The sequence below is a fragment of the Pithys albifrons genome, chromosome 2 (genome assembly GCF_047495875.1).
Source record: "Pithys albifrons albifrons isolate INPA30051 chromosome 2, PitAlb_v1, whole genome shotgun sequence".
NCBI classification, from domain to species: Eukaryota; Metazoa; Chordata; class Aves; order Passeriformes; family Thamnophilidae; genus Pithys; species Pithys albifrons.
In genome coordinates, this window is record NC_092459.1 from 29,308,358 (window position 1) to 29,331,783 (window position 23,426).

The 23,426-nt window shown below is 38.8% G+C and overlaps 1 protein-coding gene across 2 annotated transcripts in view; it reads left to right on the top strand.

Moving 5' to 3' along the window:
• KCNQ5 (potassium voltage-gated channel subfamily Q member 5) overlaps positions 1-23,426 on the top strand; it is a 294,208-nt gene that overhangs the window by 223,382 nt on the left and 47,400 nt on the right. For both annotated transcript variants that reach the window (XM_071548602.1, XM_071548603.1), the window contains exons 4-5: positions 19,578-19,753; positions 20,174-20,299. In XM_071548602.1, the coding sequence (XP_071404703.1) occupies positions 19,578-19,753; positions 20,174-20,299 (302 nt within the window). The remainder of the gene's footprint in view (positions 1-19,577; positions 19,754-20,173; positions 20,300-23,426) is intronic.

Genomic DNA, 23,426 nt, shown 5'->3' on the forward strand with positions numbered 1-23,426 from the left:
AAACAGTTTTCCCATAGAGGCAGAAGTCAAAAGGGTGACTAAACAAATTCATCTGATCGTGTCTTATTTTTCCAATGGCTTGGAGGAAATCCTTTTTATAGATCATCTGTGAAACTTCAGGATATCAATACCCCAATTTCTGTCTCAACTTACTTCCTCTCTCCAGCCTTTAATTTCATTTGCCTATATCTTAAAATAACTTATGGATCAACTGGGGCAGGAAACATGTTCGTCCATTCAACTCTACAGCAGCTAATACACAGAGTCACGTGCTTACAGCTATTAAACACGTGAGTCTCAGTGTAAACAGTGAATAACAAATTGTCATGTAGATGAATGCCACCCTGGTCTAAAAAGAGTTACACAGCATTCTGTGGCATAGCAGACCAGTACACTTGTTAGGGCTACTGCGTAAAGCAAGGTCTTTTCCTTCTGCCTCATTTCTTGATAAATCCACACCTTCTTCTACTTTGTAAGTCCCCCAGTGGAGAAAGTTGCATGAGTAGGTGGAAAGACATCACAGACTGTATCCCCCTTTGAAATCAACATCCCATCTATGCTCTATTATGAAACTGTGAGAGAGGAGCAAGTATCAGGATTGGCATTTGTTTTGTTCAGGCAGCAGGGGAGGTGGGTAGATGCCTTACCAGGACACACATTTGCCCATCTCCCTGCTTAGCTGAAAGCAGAAATCATCAAACATGGTTATCCTCCTTAACTAGACTTATCATTATTCCAAGATTTTATGGTGCACTTGGAACTTTGCAGTAGTCACACAACTACTTCAGTTTTGTCAGCAGACAAACATAATGAATCACCATTTGGTAAAATAACTTACTTCAGCAATTTAGAACTTATTAGAAACACCTTTAAAGAATTTGAAGTTACTAGTAGCATTTGACTTCTCAGGACATTTTGCTGCTCTCCCAAATGTCATTGTTCAGTTCAGCTTTTGTTTTTCCTCCCTTTGTGTCTCCACTGAACTGGCAAGTTTTATAGTAGTAGTGATTAACAACAGTCTGAGGTGTTAGTTCCCAGCAAATCTGAATAGAGGGGTCTTCCTTTTCCAAAACTCTGCATATTTAAAAGACATGCCAATGTGGTTCTGATGGACGTGGTTTAGTAGTGGAATTGTCAGTGCTGGGTAAATGATTTGACTCGATGATCTTAAAGTCTTTTCCAAACTAAACAATTCTATGATTCATGGGGTGACTGCTGTAGATTTCCACCCTTTCCTTTAAAAAACTTGTATCTGCCCTCCTGCTTTTGGTGAAATAGTTCAGACAGGTCTGGCACAGACCTCCCTGCGTGTTGGGGTTTACTTCACTTGAATGTGGTATCCCCTCTCTTCCCTGGAGTTCACCTGCTCTTCCTGTTTCACCTATGTTTACGTAGGCAATCTCTGACCTTAAAAATGTCTTTTCTGTCCCACGTGCAACTCCATCGCTTGCTAGCTGAATTAATCAGTAAACAACAGTCTATAGCTTGTGGATGTCTTCCTGTGCTGGTTCACTGGATAGAAAGAAAACTTCGTTCTGCAGCTTCTGGAAATTAAACCAATAGCTTGAATTACTTGCCATTGACTATTGTGACTCTCTCCTACTGATTGATTTTGGTTAATTTCTGTACTTTAGTATTCCAGAATGAGTTTCTGATGTTCTGATGTTCAGCATCTGTCCAGATTTGATCTTTTGAGGAAGAACCAAGTCGCCTTGTAGGTCTTACTACATAAAGTAGCTTTTTGCTGGACACATTGGTTTTGTAGTCATGGCAAAATGATGCAGCAGCAAAGGTCAGCAGGCTGCGTTAGCCAGAGCACAATCAGTAGGCGAAGACTCATGATAATCTCTCCTTACTCATCACTCATTAGATCACATCCAAGATACTGCACACCATTTCCCCCCTCCTACACCATTCCTGAAAGACCTTAATAAACTGGAGTGAGTTTAGTGAAGCCACCAAGATGGTCAATGCTGAAGCAGTTGCCCTGTGAGGAGAGGATGAGGAATCTGGGCATGTTCAGCCTGGAGAAAGGATGGCTTCAGGGGGAACTCAGTGAAATCAGTGCTAAGGTCTCCTTAAGAGCACATGGCAAATTTGGGCCTATTACTTTTAATTATTTACTTAGTCATCCATTCAATTATATTTTCTGTTTATTATTACAGTGGAATAATAATATTTTAGAAGACTTAGTCTGTTTACTATTAATTAAATTTGCTATATATCTCCAGCAGGTCTGTTCTCTGATTATTTTTGTAATTAAACACATGTCACATAGGGGAATGGCCTAAGAGCTAGAAATAATAAATTTGAGGATTGCCTCAAATATCACATTTAGACAGCTTTTAATTTTTCCATTTATAACCTAATAACCAGAGAACTTTTATTCAGAGCCAAAGCTCTGTGCTTATGTTAGTGTGCCTACAATGTCACTATTCTGATAAATTAGTTCATCAAGCATCACTATGTGCTACCAGGTTAGTCATTACATCTGTCAAATTATTTTACAGTTTTCTGCCTTTGTTTATTTCTGTAAAAAATGGGAATTAGAGTATAGTATTAAACCTTGATTTGTATTTTGTCCCATGTCAGGAGTGACTTGCCATCCCTCATTTTCCCTGATCTTATATGAGCTTGTGTACATAATGTAATGGGCATAGAAACACATCCTTCCAGGCACATAAGGTGCTTAAATATGTACATGCCTCTGCAAATCCTGAATTTCCCAGGCATATCATTCTGAAGCTTGGCTGTTAGCACTACAGAGCAATTTTGCTGTGTTGTATTGCTCAAAAGAGCAGAAATCCAAGCATTGCATATTCTAACTGATGCCTCTGGAGCCCAAGGATGCTGACAGCCAGAAAGAGCCTTATGCCTTTGTCTTAGCTCCCTGAAGATCCCTGAAATAAAAAAGACAAGCTGGAAAGAAGTATGGCATCCTCTCCCTGTCAAGCCATTCACAGACACTGAAATAAATGAGGAATCCATTGTCCTTCCTCTAGCAGTGGGGCTCCTGGATGGTGGTATGTGGCCTGACAGAATTAAACTTCTGGCCACTCTCCAATGTATATCAGAGGTTTTACTGTCACAATGAAATATTAGTCTGTGTGGCCAGCTTCCACATAGCACATTGTAAAAATAATTAGGAATAATAAATAAGAAGCTGTGGGTCAGAAGAGTAAGATCCTGCTGATCTCACCTGCCTGTCTGAAGTCTGCTAGGCTTTCAGAGGAACTTCTTTCTTTCCACCGACTCTGTAAGAGACTTTGGAACTCCTATGTGAGGAAGCGTGGCAAGGGCAAATGACTTTTAGTCACAGAAACATAGAATGTCCTGAGCTGGAAGGAACTCTCAAACATCACTGAAATACAGCTCCTGGGCCTGCACAGGACAGCCCCAAGAATAACACCATGTGCCTGAGAGCGGTGTCCAAACACTTTTTGAACTCTGTTAGGCTTGGTGCTGTGACCACTTCCCTGGGGAGCCTATTCCAATGCTCAGCCACACTCTGGGTGCCTGCTGCTAACATTACCCTCATGAGGAAGTTGTAGACTGTAGTGAGATCTCTCTTCAGTCTCCTCTTCTCCAGGCTGAACAGACTAAGTGACCTCAGCTGCTCCTTGTATGGCTTCCCCTCAAGGCCCTTCACCATCTTTGTAGCCTTCTCTGTCATAGCTTAATATCTTTCTTGCATTGTGGTGCCCAAAACTGCACACAACATTCAAGGTGGGGCCGCCCCAGTGCAGAGCAGAGAGGGACAATCCCCTCCCTTGCCCGGCTGGTGATGCTGTGCCTGGTGCCCTCCCCAGACATGGTTGGCCCTCCTGGCTGCCAGGACACTGCTGACTCTAGGGTCTAAACTGTATGCAATTTAAATTTGGGGTTTGAAATGCCTGTTTCTATTTCTGAACTTTTTTTTTACCTTAAATTTGAGCCTACTTCTAGTAATAAAACATTCCTCCAGGGTAATTAGACTTCTTGGTGGCCCAGCTGAGTGAAAGATTCCATATATTTCAGTGAGCCCATTAGCAGTTACACCACAGCTGCTTCTATTTTACCTCTAGTCAAGCTACAGCATGATGGAAATGTCAAAAGTTCAAAATCTGTTGAGGCTGCAGAATCAAAAAATTCCCAACAGAAAGCTTAAGCCCATTATCTGTAATCAGGCTCTTGAACTTCATGGCTGGCAAACCTTGTTTCAGAGCATTAAGTGATAGCAGTGACTGTTGCTTATTACTGGATCTATTTTTCATTAATTAGAGTGGTAATGAACCTTCATGTGGCACTTTTGTCAAACCTTTATAAACAAATACATATCTAATGGTTTACAAGATCTTATGAACATTTAGTTTGATTTATTTCAATATATTTGTGTAATACAAATTGTGTGTCTGTCACCTTGGTACTTAGACACATTATATATTTTAAATACAGACAGATAGTAAATCTGCTCCTCATGATAAAAAATATAAATAGACAGTATAATTTGAACTCTAAATAACCTAGAGATGGTCTGTAATTAAGTATATCCTTGACCAAGATATATCTCATATCACATCTCATTATAAATCCCAGTAAAATGAAGTTCCAGCAAATGGCACATTTGAGGATCTCCTGCCAGCCCAGAAAATACTCCAGAAAATACTTTGATAGTAGTAATAATAGTAATAGTATTTAGGCTCCAGATTGAAATTTCCCCTGATAATTTTGGCAGCCACAGTTCTGTGCAATGAACAGAGGTGCTCTTTAGGCTAGACTGGTCCCAAATTTAGTGTAGATTTTTAAAACTAATACTTAATGGCATATCTTCATGTTTGACAGTCCTCAGAGTACAGTTTTTAAAAATGTGTAGGAAAAATAATGTCTGTTTGATGTCAGCAATGAGCCTTATTCTTTCAAATTTATTTTTGCTGACTACTACCCTTGCTGCTGAATAAGGTAACATTTTGTGTAAGAACCTCCAGCTCTGGTCTTCCCTTTCTAGAAGTTTTATGTATACTATTCAAAAGAAATCTACTATTTTGGTGTGATGCCTTGAAATTTTTTTTCTGGTACATGGTAGAAAATTCAGCAGCCTGTGTGTTTTGATCTTATGCTGGTGTCACTACTATGTTATTGTGACTAGAGGAGCACCTATGATGAATTGGGCAACCTGAGTGAAGTGTGTGTAGCAGCTTCTTCTTGCCTCAATAGGGAGCTATGGGCAATGTCAGATTTCATCTTCATGAGGCTTGGAGGTCAAGGTTTTATCGCATTGATTTTCTAGGGTAGTGTAAGATTGCTGATGAAATTATTTTTCATTATAAAAAAACCCCTAATTGAAATCAAAGTAATTCATGGAAACAAACCAACTCCCTTTCCTGAGGGACTAGATCTTTTTATCATCAAAATTAGAAGCACTCTGTCTCCCAAACACGCAGAATAGCTGACAATACACTTTCTGGTTTCTGGATAAAGTTTGGTTAAATTCTTTCTATGAGAGATTTGGAGCAGGAAATTACAGTATCTCAGCCCCACTGAAACTATCCAAACATCAATAAATAATTCTTAATTGGACCAGAGAGAGATGCTGATTTACCCTGTCACCTGCAGTTAATTGTAGTCATCTGCTATATGAGATATTTTGTTTTTGGTCACCCAAACATTCTTAAATAGACAATTCCAGCACGACAAATCAGAAGCAATCCACACTGGAATAGATCAAATAGGTTAGACCACTGAAATGTGAAGAATAAAGACAGGTTTTGTGATAGAAAGGCAGAGAGTTTTATTAAAAGAGAATTTATGTGTAATATTGGAATTCCTTTATTAGAAGGCTATGAAAGATATTTTCCCAAGCATGAGGTAGTTATGTCCACTTCAAACCAGACTGTCACAACTCAGGATCTGGACTAAAATGTTTAGTGATTGCTAATTCAGTTCATTTCTGTTAGCAAAGTGTCCTAAAGTCAAATGTCACAGTCAAATTATTTAGAAATAATGAGTTTCCCTGTCTATTCTGAGACAGGTTCTCTAAATTATTTATGTAGTCTTTCAAATTATTATTGATCTCTCATATTTGAATCTCGGAAAATACATTGTATTACAATAACAACAATAACAACAATAATATTATATTAACTAAGAAGTATTATAAAATATTATGTAATATAAATGTGTATAACAGAACTTCCAGTGCTGTTTATGAGTTGTGACTTGGAAAATTAAGGAGGGAAACAACTGATAGACCAAGCAGCAGTCAATATTTTCTAGTTTCAGTCTTGGAAGGTTCAGTTTTGCTCACTTTTTTTAGGGACTGGCTTTAAGCTTGTTATTACTAGAGATGCACAGAATATGAAGATGCTTACAGAAATACCTTTCGTTGCTTAGATTTCCATAAATATGTGTAGATTCACCAATCCAAAATAAAGTAGTTGTTAATATAAACACTGGTGTGAAAGTTAGAGGTAGACAGGATTGTGCCAAATCCACTTAGCCACCTACCTCAGCTTATGGAGTGTCAAAAGTGATTTTTCAAATTTTGTCATTCTTAGCATCAAAAAAATTTCTATTTTTAATGAAGTGAATAACATATAAGAGCCTAATTGAAGTGTAAGGAAATACTCATCTTTCTTGGCTTCTTTCTGGGCGTTGTGCTGCAGATCATCTGCCTCAGTGTATGACATCCCTTGTAATTCCCATCTCAGATCATCATCAGCTCTTTCCTATAGCTCCTCTGTGAGAGGAATTGTTGCTTTGGTGGCTATACAAGTTTTGCTTTTACAGCAGTGAATTTTACTCTCTTCATTTAGGAACGCTACCGTGTTGGTCCAAACCAGCATCCTATTAGACCAGGTGTTTGCCATCTAGGGCTTTTGCAACTGCCCTTGGCATACACGCAGTCTCTCACAGGACTGTGATATCCCCAGCTTGTAGTACCGCTTTATTTCAAAAGCCACTTTCAGTATGTGTTATTTTACTAACATGCACCTCGGGGTGCTTTGTCAGCATGTTAACATAAATTTCAATGTTAATGCCTCAGTGTGGCACATTAGTCAAGTGTCAATCTGATTATTTGAACCATGATTAACTACTCTTGCAGGTGTTAGTAAAACAAAGCTTTCTCTCGTGGTACCCCAGTTTCACTCTTGTCAGCCCAAATGAAGACATATGAAGAGGTCTAAGTGGAGTTATTGTCTTGGCATATATTTCAGGAATCTTTCAAGAATGATTTGAAAGCTCTATGCAACTAGGGGAAACATAGTGAGAAATAATAGACTAGCATAAAATAGCTAGAGCAGGGAAGGGCAGAGCAGGGAAGGGCAGGGCAGGGAAGGGACAGGTATTTCAGTTGGAAGTGACCTACAGTAATCATCTAGTCCAATTGCCTGACCAATTCAAGTCTGACCAGAAGTCAAAGCATGTTAAGGACATTGTCCAAAAGCCTCTTAAACATTGACAGTCATGTGGCATTGACCATCTCTGTAGGAAACCTGTTTCCATGTTTTACCACCATCTCTGTAAATAAATGGTTCCTAATGCTCAGTTCCTAGACATCTCTAGATATTGTATTGTGGACAACTACCTCATTCATGTTTTTCTGTAATAATTACAGTTTTACTAATTCTTGTGCACAGATCACTTTGTTTTATTTTCATTTACCATGTAGCATATGAGTAGACAACATGCTGCTATTTTATATTTGCAATATGCCTTTCCATTTCATTGCTTCTTTTAGTTTATAATCATTACTCCATTGAATGTTGTAACTTTAATGCTCTCTATGCTGACAACTGGTTTATTTCTGTTCAGGTGACCTCTGTGTGAGCAAGGCCTCCAGAAGAAGGGTCATAGCTGCAGTTGGTTAAAAACCATAGTTCATTTTGCTTGGCTGTATTGTCATTCAGAAACATAGGCATTTCCAGTTGCTTTAGGGATAGTGTATGTTTCTTCACATGCAATTTTCTCCTATCTGCTCAGCTGAATTTGTTATCTGGCAATGCTGATTGTTTAAAACATAAGCTTTGCCCACTGTTACATTCAGTATAATCAAATCGTTTGCCAGGTGTCTTCATTCAGCTTTGCAACTTCTCTTATTAGTGAACATAAATCTTGAAAAAATGCAGTTTCCATAGATATTTCCATTCTTTTACATCCCTTCAGGGAAATGCATGCTGCCACCAGCACTGCTAAAATGACTGATAGGCAGAATAGTCCAATGGAAATTGCAGGAAATCTCTATTTTTATGATCATGCCTCAAATCGTTGCACTCCATGCACTCCAACTGCTGCATTAGGAAAAGACTTGTGCTGCTGCTACGATAAATACAGCTGTTAGGAAGGATTTGACAATGTAACAACATTGTTACCCAGTGTAATGGAGTTACAGTATTTATAATCTCAAGTTTAACACCGGGAAAAGAAATACTTGCATATTTACACATGGCTCATTGGGCATGTTCTGCACATTTTAATTTCATCCCTTCCCATTTCTAGCACTTAAGCACTGGGCTCCCATAACCTGTTGTATCCAAGGAAAGAAAAATTCAATTTTTTAACTTTAAGCTTATGCTGATAGCTCTCAAAATTGAGACTTTGTCCTTTCAACTGATAGATTATATTGCTGTCAATAACAGACCTAAGAAAGGTGACCACTAGATCCGTTTTACATCAAGCTATGTAAGCTCCTAAATGGTGTAAATGCCTATCAGAGTCTGGCCTAAGCCATGCCTGATACAGAAAGAGAAGCTGCAGTCGTTTGCTTCCACCCTTATGCCATCAGGTCCTGGTGCCCCAATCCATGTATATGACCACCTGGGGAGCAGCCAAGGCAAGGACTGAGTTCATTCATTTCTGGAGCTCCCCTTGGCCAGCCCAGCCTACCTGTGAGACCCCCTTGCTGGAGACTGCTTCATTTCAGATGAAAATGTCATGAGGCAGAGTGGAGAGGTTGTCACACAGAATGGCATCATCTGCTGTATTTAAGACCTCATTTTGGGGTTGCTTCTGTTGGGCTTTTGAGAGTGCTGCCATATTATGTTTTTTCCCTCTCTGGCAAATGCTTAACAGAGTTTCCATTTCTTTCTTCACATCTTCCACAACAGGAAGTCCCAAGGGTGCCTGCAAGATGCCCCACACCAGTGTTCTCCAAATCATATAAATCCTCCTGCAAGCACAGTAGTCCCTCTTTGGCTACTCACACAAAAACTGCTGGTGGGATAACAACCAAGGATAAATAGTGTCTGAAAATCTCTGGTTCTGTATATCTGATATACAGAATACTGTATTTACAGAAACAGAGGAGTCTCAGGAGTCACTCACACTGACTGTGGAAACATCCAAAATAACTGTTTAGGTTAGGAATGCATGTTCTGGTTTTAGGCAGTAGGGAGATGTATACACCTCTGGAAGGTGGCTCTTCTATTTCAGCCAACACTGAGGGATCCAAATTCCTGCTTTCAACATCTACGTTAGATAACTCAGCTAGATACTGAATATCTCCTGTTTTCCCTCTACCCCATGAATTTGAGGGCAGATTAATACTGTCTCTTCCTTCTCCACCTACAAACAGGCTTTTCCTCTTCCTCAGAGACATGTGTTTCTCTCCCTGCACATTTCAGCATCTTTACTTCTCAGTTTCCTCCCGTCCACTTTCACCCTCACACTATGCATTTTTCTGTTCCCACATTTTTTGGCCTTTCCACTCCCATACCACTGCATTGCCTTCATGTTATACACAATCTGGAAATGCATTAGGCAGATACTTCCAGACACCCTGCCTGCCTCTCCCTGAGGTGTTAGAGCACGATTGAAATGGCCATGAAAAGGCAGGGTCCTGCCTATAGATTCCTCCCTTTGTGGCTGCAAAAAACCAACACACTGCTTCCCTGATGAGCTGGATCACATAGGAGTCCTGTTTGATAGCTTTCTACATGCTGACTAGTGCCAGATACCACTAATAAGGGTGTTAATACCTGAAGCCCAAATAGCAAATCAGACAATATTTTCCTTTGGACATTAGGTAGCCAGTGGGTGATTCACACATGAATCTGGATCCCCCTGAAAAATCTAATTCCAGTAATTCAGGGGAAAATGTACAAACTTGTCTTTAATTTTCCGTGGTTATTCCTTTATATGCTGTAGCAAAGAATTTTGCAAGTCAATTGCATCTTGTATTTCTTTTTATCAGATTTGAATTCTCTTTTGATCTCACATTTATAAGGAAGGGTAAACAAGAGGCATCCAGCAGACCTTGTTATCTCCCACTTGTTTGCATACCTCTATCTGCCATCTCATATTTGTCTTCTGACTAACCATTCCTAAATTATTCAGGCCTTTCTCCATACTCAAGTCTTGCCATGTGTAGTTATTTTGTTTCTTGGTGATAACTTTGTGGTTTTCTTACAGCCTGATCTAATGAGCCTCTTTACTCATCAGGGGTGTGTGTGTGTCTGGCTATCCACCCTGCTGCCTTTCTCTCCAGAAATCTTCAGACCTTTTTCTTTCCACAACAACAGGGTGTTTCACTACTGTCGTCCAGAAAAAAGCCTCAGACATAGTAAGGTGACCAACAAAGCTTCTTTTCCCCAAGTTTTCGAGGCACAAAACAGTTACAGGGCAGAATAAGTGAAGATTTACGGGAAGGATCTGCATGTGTTACTTGTGGTTTGTTTCTTTCGTTGGACACAAATTAGGTTGGTGAACACCGGGTCAAAGATACAGTTTTAAATGTTTCTGTCATCCTGGCGTTAAAGCCAAACAAAATTCCTACTGAATAAACAGTGCTATATTCTTTCTAGCAGGTACATATTAATAATGTTAAAGATCAATTTTTGGGAAAGGCTAGTGAAGTACAAATCCATGAAAGGCTTGCTATTGAACTTAATCTTAGCTTGCAGGAGGCTCTTAGATTTTTAAGATTTATGGAGCCAGCTGTTAATAACATAGAGATGTTTGCTGAGGACTTACTCAGTTCATGGAAAGACTGTGTACTCAACAGGGCCATGAACTATAGTTGCTAACAGTACAAAGACAGGTGAAATGTTCCCATTAATGTTGTTATTCTTACCCAGACTAAATAAAAAATAGTAACCATAGCTACAATTTAAAACTCAGTGTTTGTTGAGCTATTGTGATTTTCAACCTATAGAGAAATATTTTTGCCTATCTACAATAGAAGGTAAAATGACTGTTTTCATGTATTTGCCATCCTGGCCTGAAAGTATGATACTTTTACACAGGAACAGGGTATGTGTACTTTTAGTACATTGATACAGTAGTAACACTGGCTGAACCATTCTTTTGGATGAAATTAGGATCTCATTATACAACTTGATTAAAAAGAACAATACAAAAAATCGGACTCATCTTCCTTGGTCCTCAGTTTAATAAAGAAATATTTATTTTCCACATCTAAAAATTATTCAGTATTGATTTTTTTTTAAATATTCCTTGTCTTTCTGTTTCAAAAGTTGTTTGGCATGCTAAGTTAAATTTTGTTGTATTTGATTAACTTTCTTAATAAGTGTCTTTGCTAGAAAAGGTAGCTTTACCTGTTGGTGAGCTGCTTTTCTAAGTAGGCCCATTTTGGTTACATAACATTAACATCTATCCTAGAAGAAAATTGTCTATATTTCCAGCAGATTACTTTTATTTCACATTAAAATAGTTTGCTTACTTAAATGATTCTAATATAGTTCAGATGAAATCTATAAAGGGAGAGAAAGGTTCAAGGTGATTCATCTCTTTTGATCTCTTCACTGGGGTATTGCTTAGCTGATGGTAAGAGAAATCCAAGTTTCTATGCACAGATCAGTTTTACTGGACCCCTTAGAATGGAAAGCAGTTACTAACTTAGCCATTTTCCATTTTTAGAAGGAAAAAAAATCAATGGAATAGAAGTAGTAACCTCTGGATTTTTTTAATTCCTCTTCAGTGCCTAGGCAGTATTACATATTTTTGTAAGACTTCTTTTTTCTGTATGACATTGCCATACATTACTATCTTCCTGTTTTTCAACAGCAATAAAAGTCAATTTTCACACTCATCTGTATTTATCTCTGCAAGTTATCTTGATATGCAAAACTACCTCACTTTCCCACTTCTAAAAATATCAGGTTGTTTTGCATCTTGAAAAAATATTAAAAAAGGAAGTGAAATCACCAACTTGTTTTGTCTGTAATGACAATTAAGATGATTTCCATCCAGATGGTGCTATATATTTGAAAACAAAAAAATCCTTTTGGCTGGAGTGACAACAACATCTGCAAAACTCAAACAGCGTCATCCATCCCAAGAATTTCCTGAAGATATCCTGCCAATTACTTTTACTTGTAGGTGACGATTAATCATAACCTGTGTGGCATCTGAGCAAATCCCTGACCAGAAAGGAAAGCTATATTCAGACATAGCTGAACGCAAACTTTGCTGAGATTCTGGGCACCATTATTTTTAGAATATGTGAAACTCCGATTATCTCATATTGCTTTGAGTTTTTTCTTAATAATGATGGTGTTTAGGCTTTTTTTCTTTGTAAAATGGAGGCCTTATTGCTGCAAGTCTGCTCAGCTTCTTGTGGGAGGCGCAGAACTCAGCTTCCTGCCTCTCCCAAATCACACTAGAGATTTTCATGTGATGTAGTTTCAATGGATGCTATGAAACTGGGTTTTGGTTGGTTTTGTTTGGTGGGGTGTTTATAGGCAGGGAATAATGCTTGAGCATTTCAGAGGGTGATTTCAGGTGACTGAGCAAAAGGCCATATGTCTCCAGAGTAGTCTCTAAAAATCCAGTTTGCAGATTTTGGCAATCTTGCACATACTGAATTTTATTCTGTTGTTAAATTGTTCTGCTTCTTCCAATGGGACAATTTACAAAACATGATAATACACATCATCTTTCTATATATAGTCATATCATTCACCTCTCTTAATTAGAGGTAAGGTATTGAAAATTATTGGTTTCTAGAGTAAATACTTATTCAAGGTCAGTGGAAATTCAGCCCATATTTAACTAAATTTTTCTGCCATGGCTATGTGAAATATCCCACTGATTTCATAGCAAGGGAACTGTTCACAGAGAAAAGGAACTACCACCTGGCAAAAACATTACATTTGCCTCTTTTCAAATTAACTGTTTCAGCGTATTCTAATCACAATTTTTATTATTTGCCCTTCTGAACTGGTAGAGAGAATTAGTTAATCCCTTGTTGGAAGTTTAAAGCAGGTTTTAAGCCAGTTATGATGAAATTACCTTTTCTGTTCTATGACCTTTCTCAAGGAACCAATGCTTAAGGAATAATGACAAAACCATTTCCTTCTCTGAATACTCTTCTACTAGGGTATTCAGAAGCCTTAAAACTCTGTGAATAACTTTTTCTCTTCGTCTTTTTTGTTTCAGCTAGCCCACAGAAACATAAAATACACCAATGCCCAATATGCTCCTGTTCCTACAGTCAAGTTTGTATAAACAGACCATTTCTTTTAGGAATCCAAACAAAAACAACCTTATTTTCATACTGATACATGAGCAAAATCAGGTGTCAGTCATCAGGCTTTATCTTAAACTGCTTTACATTTCCCATTTATATCAGTTTAGGACAGAGCCCATTGAATATATTTTTGTTACCATGTTTCTGTAGTGTGATGTGCTCAAATACAGTGCTCTGGAATGTGTGTTGTGTTACCTTTTTGCTGTAGTGTCTCATTAAAATTCAAAGTATATTTCTACATTAATTAGATGATACTCTTCCATCCCAGCCATCTAGCTGTAGAGATTATTGTAGACAAATTGAACAGAGTTCTGATAATAGCAATAAACATGATGAAGCTACTGGAAGGATGGATATGCAAAGAGATATCAGAAAAACTAAAATGCTGGTCATAACTCCCTGACACCACTCACACCTCTTAGCAACACAAAGAGGAAGTTGTTGATTGTTTTATGTAGTGGTTGTTATAAACCTCAATTAATATAAATAATAAATAATTAATGAACCTTAATTAAAACTTATTTAACCTTCTTAGTGAGTGAGAATGATTGCTCACTGTGCTGCAACATGCATGGCCTGTGCCATGGTAAGCAGACAGAGCCAATATCAAAGCAGGGTTGGTGCTCTTAGTCAATTATGGAGCCCAGTGTTTCTGTAGCACCGCAGAATCACAGTGCTGGGGTTTTTTTAAGAGTAACTTTGAAATTGTGGGTAATGAACTGCCCTGAGAACTATTCATAAGAAATGACCACTACAATGTCTTTTCTCTGCATCATAGATAATAACTATAGCACAAAAATGGACTTAGGGGTGGCTTAAATTTGGTCATAGAATTGCCAGATACTTTCCTGTGTGAGTTAATACAGCTACAGGCTAGGTAACACAAACTCTTGAGATTTTCTGCTTATTTCTGCAGTTTTGGGAGCACATGTGCCCTACTCATGTCCTAGTTTGTTGCCCTTTTCTACTGCTCTGTATCCAGAGCAGAGACAGTAATTGACAGCCATTGCATTTTCCTGCCTATTCCACTATTCTTAACATTAGAATGTGAGCTCTGAGCATTTTCTGTGAAATTATAGCAAACACTATTTTGATGATATAGTAATGATCCAAAAACGATTAAATATTGTTCATTTTTCTATTAAAATAAAATCAGAGAACAAAACTTACAAGATTCATTTAACCTGTATTGTCTCAAAGTACCATCTGTATTTGGAAGGAAAGGATCTCCCAACACATCAGCAGTAAATGCAGACAACAGGAAATGCTCCTACTAACATATTCTTACTTTGAAGAATATGAAGAAGAGAAAGATAATGTAGATTTGTTATTAGTTTGAGCATGTATATGAGCTTTCAGCAGCTGAGAGATTGTCATCAATTACATCTAATATCATAGGATCACAGAATGGCTTGGGTTGGAAGGGACATTAAAGATCATCTCATTCCAACAACCCTTGCCATGGGCAGGGCCACCTTTCACTAGACCAGGTTGCTCAGAAATCCATCCAATTGGGCCTTTAACACTTCTGGGGATGGGATATCCCTAGCTTCTCTGGGCAACCTGTGCCAGAGCCTCACCACTCTCACAGTAAAGAATTTCTTCCTAATATCTAGTCTAAACAAATCAAGAGGACTGGGAAATCACCAACCCTATGAAGCTGAACAAGGGGAAGTGCCAGATTCTGCACCTGGGATGAGACAACCCTGCACATACATACAGGCTGGGGAATGAGATGATGGAATGCACTGCCATGGAAAGGGACCTGGGAATCCTGGTCCATGGCAAGTTAAACATGAGTCAGCAGTGTCCTGGGAGCCAGGAGGGCCAATCGTGTCCTGGGGGGCATCAGTCAAAGTATCGCCAGCCGGTCGAGGGAGGGGATTGCCCTGCTCTTGTGTTTACTTATATGTGCTATTTTAGTGACACACATGAGTGACAACATGAGTTCTGGGCTTGTCTTTTTTATTTTTCCTGAGGGAGCCATGTTGTTAACATGGTGGCTGTCAACTAAAAAAGCCTTTGTAAGTTACTATTCAGAAAACTTCTGTGTAATCTCAAGGTTTTCAGGAGTAGTACTAGGTGAAATGTCTGAAGTGGAAGAATTAATTTTTTGAAATTGAATTTGAAATGAAATGTTCAAAAGTGAACATTGCAAAAGCCTCTGAGAGGATTTGAAATCTCAGGCTGGAGTTAACAAGGTGATGTTATCTGCAATGATAAAAATGTGAGATATATTTCTAAAGGGTGAATAAAATCATTTGCGTGACTGAAGAAAATCATATACCAGATACTAACTTGAGGGGGGATGGAGGGGAGGAAGGGGTAAATGTACATCAGAAACCTCTGTCTTATAGTAAGTCATCACAGAGAAGTTTGGAAATATATTGCCCATTACTCTCTCACATCCGAAACTTCTCTGGTGCTTTGCAACGAGATACAGAGTGAAACTGGAGGGCCCATTAAATTAATTGAAATGTTACTGTTTAATTCTACCTGTTTTCCCACATTTGCCATTAAAGGTGAAAATACTGATACAAGTTTGGTAAAACCATCTTAAAATACAGAAATACCATGGAGATTTTAGCTAAATTCATATGATATATGAAAGTTCAGAATAATATTTTACTCTCTTGGTTTAAAAGAGGGCAAATGCCACCTGAGTCATACTGTATAAAAATGTGACAGGGAGAAAATCATAAAGTACTTAACTTTTCATTTTTCCAGGGTATGTTTAGGTAAGAAAATAAAGCAAGTTTAACATACTCAGAAGTGACTTTCAGCTGTTGCAAACTTTTCTTTGAACTCTGATTTCATTCCAAGAAGGGTTTACTTTGATTAATCTACACCTGTTGCTAACAAGTTAAACTCCACTGAAATAATGTGCCTGCCTGCCCTCCTTGCTTCCTGAGGAAACACAGCCAGGGAGGGCTGACTTAGGCAGTGGACACAGTCTTTTCTTCCCTATTCCCAGCCTGAGGAGTTAGGGGATGGGGTGTTGGTGGAGGTTGGGGTGTGAAGAGTTGAAGGAGAGAACAAGGTGTGAAAAAAACACCAGCAGCCCGGGGAGACTCTCTTCCCTTCAGCTGTTTTTCAAACAGGTTTCACTGCATTTTTTGCTCCCCTTTCTCCCCAGACTTTTGTCCCTTTGGGAAAAGCCCCATCCCTACCCTCCAGATAGAAGGGCATACACAAGTAGGTAGGTCCTTTGGACCAATGCTTTTAAAAAGGGAACAGAGAGCTGTGCTGCTGTTGTCTTCTTTCTCTCTCGTGGTCAGAGACCAGAGACCCTCAGTGAGACAGAGGGTTCCCAGCATTGCAGGGTAAATGCTGCACACTGCTGGCAAGACTGAATTAATTTGATTTTTTTGCAATGGGGGGCCTCCATAAAATTGAATTTTATAAAGAAAACTGTCAGAGCTCCTGGAATAAGTAGGAGTACAGGCATATACAAATTGCTGACTTTTTTTTTTTAATGTCCTATTGAAAGTGGCTGAGGGTAACCAAAACCTTCAGTAAGCACTTTAATAATTTCTGGACCAAATGAATAATTCATAATATTTGGGTGACCTTACTCTCTTTTAAGTTCTAAGAATGATTTGCAGGAGTGTATGCTGCTTTTCTAGTGATCTCTGATTTGCCGCTAGCCCGTCACCACTAAATAAAAATTAATGTTACATTGCTGCTCCACTCAGAGCTGCATGGGACAAGATCACCTTGCCATCATGTTAGTCACCAGGGACACTGCTTCTTCTGCACAGTCTGTACTGCTCAAGACATTCCAGCACGCACTATGTGAGCCTTGGATCTAAATAAACACAACTAAATATAGAAGTTTGCTTTTAGGTGAGTACATGTGGGCTGAGTGTCTATACTGCCAGTATAGTTGATTGAGATCTCAGGCTTAGTTCAACAGAGTACATAGAGGTGACCCCTGTTATATGATATTCCCTGCTCTCCAGTGACTTCTCCTGAAAAGTACAGCTTTCCGAGGTCCAAGAGTGTAGCTGCCAGATGTAGGGCATGTCTCAGATACCTTAAGGCATCTCCAATGGCACTGGACAAATAAATTTGGGCAGCTGAATCAAGCCTTTTTTGTACCAAGCCCAGAGCATGAGGTAGCTGAGCAGCCAGCAGGAGCCTTCCTGAGGATTAGCTGCACCTCTGTCAGTTGACATGATTACTCTGTGCTGCACGGGGAGTTTAGACACCTGCTTCGCATGTAGACACCTAAACTTAAATGTCTTCACATGGAGTTCAATCCCATCCCATCTATTTTTCGGATCTCAGTTAGAATTTGTGATGTCTTTAATTTTGCCGGTCAGTTTTCCTATTTCTGAATTCTCACCAAGACCTCCTGCATCTGGTTGTTGTGCTGTTGAGACTTGTACAGTGTGGAGACACCTCAGGATACTTTATCTATTTCTGGCTCTTCTTGATTTCTGAACTTGTTGGATTTACTTATAGAAGCAAATCCAGCATTTTTGATAGCCAATTTTATAGTAACTACCTAGGATCCACATATGTAGTAGCCAAAAGCATTTCAAAATAATAGTTTAGGACAGGCAGAAGGTCAGCCTAGCCCAAGACAGTATGTGCAACAGTCACACCAGACAACAGTGAACTGTCAGGGAAGATTGCACAAGCAGACCAAACATACTGTGATATTTCTCTACAAGAACCAGCTTCCAGCAGCCTACTACTTGGAGATGTCCAGGACTAGAAGTGGACTTTAAATAGCCCAGGATTAAATCTTTTGGATTTTAACCTCCTTGTGAGAAAGATGTCTACAATTTAACAGAATAATCCTTAAACCACAGGGACAGGTTGTCTATACTCTTGGCATTGTAATAAGAGGACAGAGCTATCCTTAGGTGGGTTTAGAGAAATCCAGTATGTTTGTGGCCAAGGAAAGATATTTGGACCTCAACTTCCTTTGGTGGCTGAGCAGAATGAATAAAGGCTATTTTCTGCTGTACTGGGGCAGGCTAAGGAATCAGTCTCCTGTAGGTAGAGTCAGTATTTTTCACTACTCATCTGTGGATGTGGACAGTTTCACTTACTGGATCATTCTTGACTTGTAGGAACTGTGCTTGTGACAAGATGAGTATTTATGCCCAACACAAAAGAAGCAAAACTCATATCAACAAGAACTTGCTTTCAGTCCTTCACTGATTACCCTTGCATAGAAACATGCAACACAAAACCCTAAGATTAAACCCAGGTATTTCTTACAAAGGCTCTTTAAGCTTTTTTAGATGGCTAGGAAATTAATCATGAGGTGAGGAAGTAACACAGAACTTATTCTGTGTTTTTTTCCCTCTGTGTCCACTCCAATCATTGTAAAAGAACATTATGCCTTTTCACAGCATCCATGTTTCATCACTCTGGTGCTTCTCCTTATCTTCCCTGAAATACTGTTCTGGCTCTAAAAGCAGCTGGCGGATTAGTTCATGCACACCAAAGCTGCTTTTACAGTCTGAATCTGTGACCCAAAGAAATAAATTCTAACACTTGCTGAGCTTCAACAAACTTTTCAGGCTGCCAGCTAAAAGAATGCTTCTGAGTACGCAGTGCTGTATTTCCTTCCTTCCAGGAAATGGTACATCAGGGGATTTGAGTCCAGAAACTACATACCTTAACTACACAGCATCTGTTCTTATAGGAAATTAGTGCTGTGCTTGTAAGTCTGATTTCACTGGACTCACACCTCTTGGGATGCTCTATTTTTTTCTTACCTTACTTTTCTTTTTTGCCTTTTTATAGGAAAGTTGCTATGGGAAGATTTATAAAGGGGAGAAGTTCTAATACATCTCCTGATTTGTACAGTTTGCTACATGAGGTTTCAAAATACCTATGTGAGGTTTCTTCAACACTGCTCCTCTTATCCTTCTGAAAACTGTTACCCTCAGTTTTCAACCTGGAGACTCACAAGTTAGTTTTTGCCACTAGCCCTGACTTCATATCCCTACCTCAAACAGGAATCTCAGTGCTTTGGATTTCCACCCTCCACAGGAGTCTCTCTTTTATCTTTCTCATTCAGCTCATGTGCATGTATGTGCTATTTATTGACACTTGGACATTAATGTTTTCTGTAATGTATTTCTTTCAGACATCATTGTTCTCATCGCTTCAATAGCAGTTGTTTCTGCAAAAACTCAGGGTAACATTTTTGCAACATCCGCACTGAGAAGTCTTCGTTTCCTACAGATCCTTCGTATGGTGCGCATGGACCGAAGAGGAGGCACTTGGAAATTGTTAGGTTCAGTAGTTTATGCACATAGCAAGGTATGTAATCCTAGATGCTTATTTTGTCTGGTTGACATCTTCACTTGATGTGATTCAACAAGAGGCTAAGGAAATAAATATTTATCAGTTCTGAGCAGAATACCCAAAACTTTCCGAAGTAACATCAATTGTAATGTGAAATACCACACATAGGTCAGGCCATGTTTAATGCTAAAAGTTTTTAGAACATATTAAAAATGTTGTCCTTGATATGCAGTTGTAATTTGTTATATACTGTTGAAGTTGCTGAAGTGTCAAACCATTCACTTCCAGAGAAAATTTCCAGTCATAAAGAACCACTTGGCTTTTAACTGCACAAATGCAAAAAAAAATATACAGATCTTTTAATTATGTCTTCCTTAAGATGCCATTCTGTTCAATCTTTAAAGTAGATATTTATCTCTGTTTTCTTTTATCTAGGAATTAATCACAGCCTGGTACATAGGATTTTTAGTACTCATCTTTTCATCTTTCCTGGTTTATCTGGTGGAAAAAGATGCAAATACCCAATTCTCCACATATGCAGATGCTCTCTGGTGGGGCACAGTAAGTACAGAAAAATAACAATAACTCTTTAACCAATATGCTAAAGTGCTTTGAATTTCACCTACTGAGGATTTTTAATTTCATGTGCTGTTCATTGAATTGTTTTCACTAGAAAAATAAGATGGTCTGAGAAGCTCCCTGCTCCAGTTATTCATTGGCACGTCAACAGATTTCAGCCCAGCCTGCAGAACAGCTCTTTATGTGTTTCTGCTGCAAACCAGACCACTAAAACTTCAAGAGAATAAAGCATTGTGCTTTTTAACCCACAGCCTTTCAGTAATATAGTTTGTAATATGTCCCCACAAAAAGCTGCTTTGATACAAACCAGAGGGCTTGTAAGCTGCTGTGCAGGAAGAGGAACAAGTGTCAGGAAAGAAAGAAGGGAAAAAATCTTGTATCAACTTTGTGGCAAAAAGAAGGGTATCATCAGGACCCCTAGGAATATGTTGCTTCTCCTTCCTCTCTACCTTGAGTACAGAAAGCAAGAATAAATATGCCCATTCTCATTTGGCAGTGTTATTTTTACAGGTGTAAAAGCCCTGATTTACTTGAGATAATGTTTAACTATCAAATCATTTGGTTTTACTTCATTGAAATCTGTGGGATCTAAGTGCATGCCTGACTGCTTTTCTGAGAGAATAAGGATTATATGAATGCTTATATGGTTAAATAAACTAGGCTTTAAATGAACAAGAAAAAGCTGATTCTTGAACAAGAAAAAGCTGATTCTGAAGTTTTATTGTTTTGGGCGTTTTTTAATTGCACAATGTGTGGGAGTTTTTGCTTAAAACCACCCTATAGTGATCTAGACTCCTGCACTGTGTGAGTTACTTAGGCAGCGTAAGAAATCTGCCCCAACAAAGCCTACAGCAGAGTTATTGTCAGGCAGTATAAAATGGCTTTTCTTTTTCTTCTGATCCAGTAGAACAAACATAGTGTCCTCTGACAGTATCTGCACAGTGAAATGATACCTGCAATATCATTAATGCCTGACCTAGAGCACTCATTAGTTTTCCTGGAATAAGTGCAAGACCTGAACCAGTCTCTGCTGCCTTTCCTCATCAGAGGGATGCAGAAATAGAGCTTTCTCACCTTACACCTTCTGCAGACAAGAGTTCATCTAGACTTGGGAATATTCACAGACTCATAACATGCACACATAGACTGTGAAAAAGCCCTTTCCAAAATGCTTTAAAATATTGGGAAATGTTTTTAAGAAGTTTTGTCTATATTTTAAGCTAAGGTCAAGGTCACTTACTATTAGTAGAGGTAGTTTGTGTTTTTGAAATTTGTTCATCTAAGGACTAGTCATTTGTTACATGTCTTCCCTAGAGCCCATATTTTTGTGTTATCAGTGCACAAAACTGGGAGCTTGAAAAAGCCAGATCTAGTCTCATTTGTCCATTTACAAATACACAAAAGTATTTTTTTCCTGAAACTTTTTGCTTTAGAGCATCAAGGCAAATCTCTGAAAAAATACATATTTTATCTTGTAGTCCAAACACATGTAAAATTCATCTTTGCTAAGGTCTGAGAGAAGGTTTTGCCTTCAGTTGTATCACAGTAGTTTGTTTTACTTTTCTTCTAAAGCTGAGGTATAGGTTTGCCTTAAAGCTTTCTAACTTTTCTGTATTGACATGGTTGTGAAGCATCTGGCTTGGCATGCTGGTGTCCTTGCTGATGGATAGAACAGACCCTCCTGTGACAGTGCACAGGTTTGGGAAGGGATGTTTTCAGACATTAGATTCTCCAGGAAACACCCTCTACCTCTGCAAGGCCATGTGTGACTTAGCATGGCATAGGCAGGAAGTTTGGACTGAGCAGAGGATTGTACCCACCTGTCAGCAGGGAAAGATTGGGGGAAACATGTACAAGGAATGAGAAATTCCAGCAAAGTCAGCCCTCCACCCTGACATCTGACTGAGGCTTGTGTTAGATCCAGATCCTTCTCCCTGAGCAGCCCTAACAGCAGGAACAAGATCTTTGTTTTAGAATTTGCTTCTGCACTACCTGCTGACTGCTATTTTTAAGGAAAAACCCTGCTAGGAAATAAACATTGTATAAAGTGGTGCTTAAAATATTTTGTACACTATGAAGTGAAAATGTATGACTCATACATTATATAAGTACTGCAACTGAGAAAATAGGAATCTTATCTTGACTTCAGCAGGAAAAACAACAAAATGTAATAAAGACCCTAAAAACAATATATATTGTATACTTCTTTCCCCAGTGTATGACACTGATACATTTAAATTTTTAATGCAAGTGCACTAAGTTACTGGGAATCAATGTTCCCCCTTACCTGTTATCTTTGCTGTTTAATAATGGGGGGGAGGGGGAGGGGGGAGGGGGAGGGGGGATGGGGTTGGTTTGTAATATGTAAAACAGTATGTGGGAAATGCATAATGTGCTTCTTAGTCATGGTTGTTTTTACTGCCAGAGTAACCCACATGAAGATTTTTGAAAAGGTCAGATTGTGTGGCATTCCTGAGAAATCAATGCTTAGTCTCATTGGTTTGTTTATTTGCAAAAGTTTTTTCAACTTAAACCACAGATTATCTACCAAATCCTGGAACTGAATTCTGTCATGGCAGAGGTACAAGAAAGAAAAGACAGCATTGAAGTCAGTCACAAATAGTGGTCTTAAATTTCAAACTTTTAGAGGCACTGTGCTCCTTCTTACAGGATCAGCCCCAGCATTCTGCATTTAACCCATTCATTAATTCAGATTATTTGAGGGCCATACCCTGCTATGGTCATTTCACTGACTCCACTTCTGAAGCCCATATTTTTACATTGAAATGAAAGGCAGGATATGGCATCTAAATTTACATATGGATACTCCACTGTATTTGCAATTGCATCCTGTACTGTGCAACATGCATTTTAAACATCATGCTAATATTACTAGTGTGAATATTCTTGTGGTTGGGGTCCCCACAGTGCTGCCTAACACAGTTGTACCCAACACAAGTGTTATTTAAAGAGTTCAAGTTCAAAGTTTTCCTTGGCAGAGAAAGTAGTTTAATTTAACAGAAGAAAATAACCAAACTATATGGGTACGAAAGGTCAGTTGAAAAATGTAGGTGTTTTAAACTCAAACCATGCATGGTTTTCTGAGAAA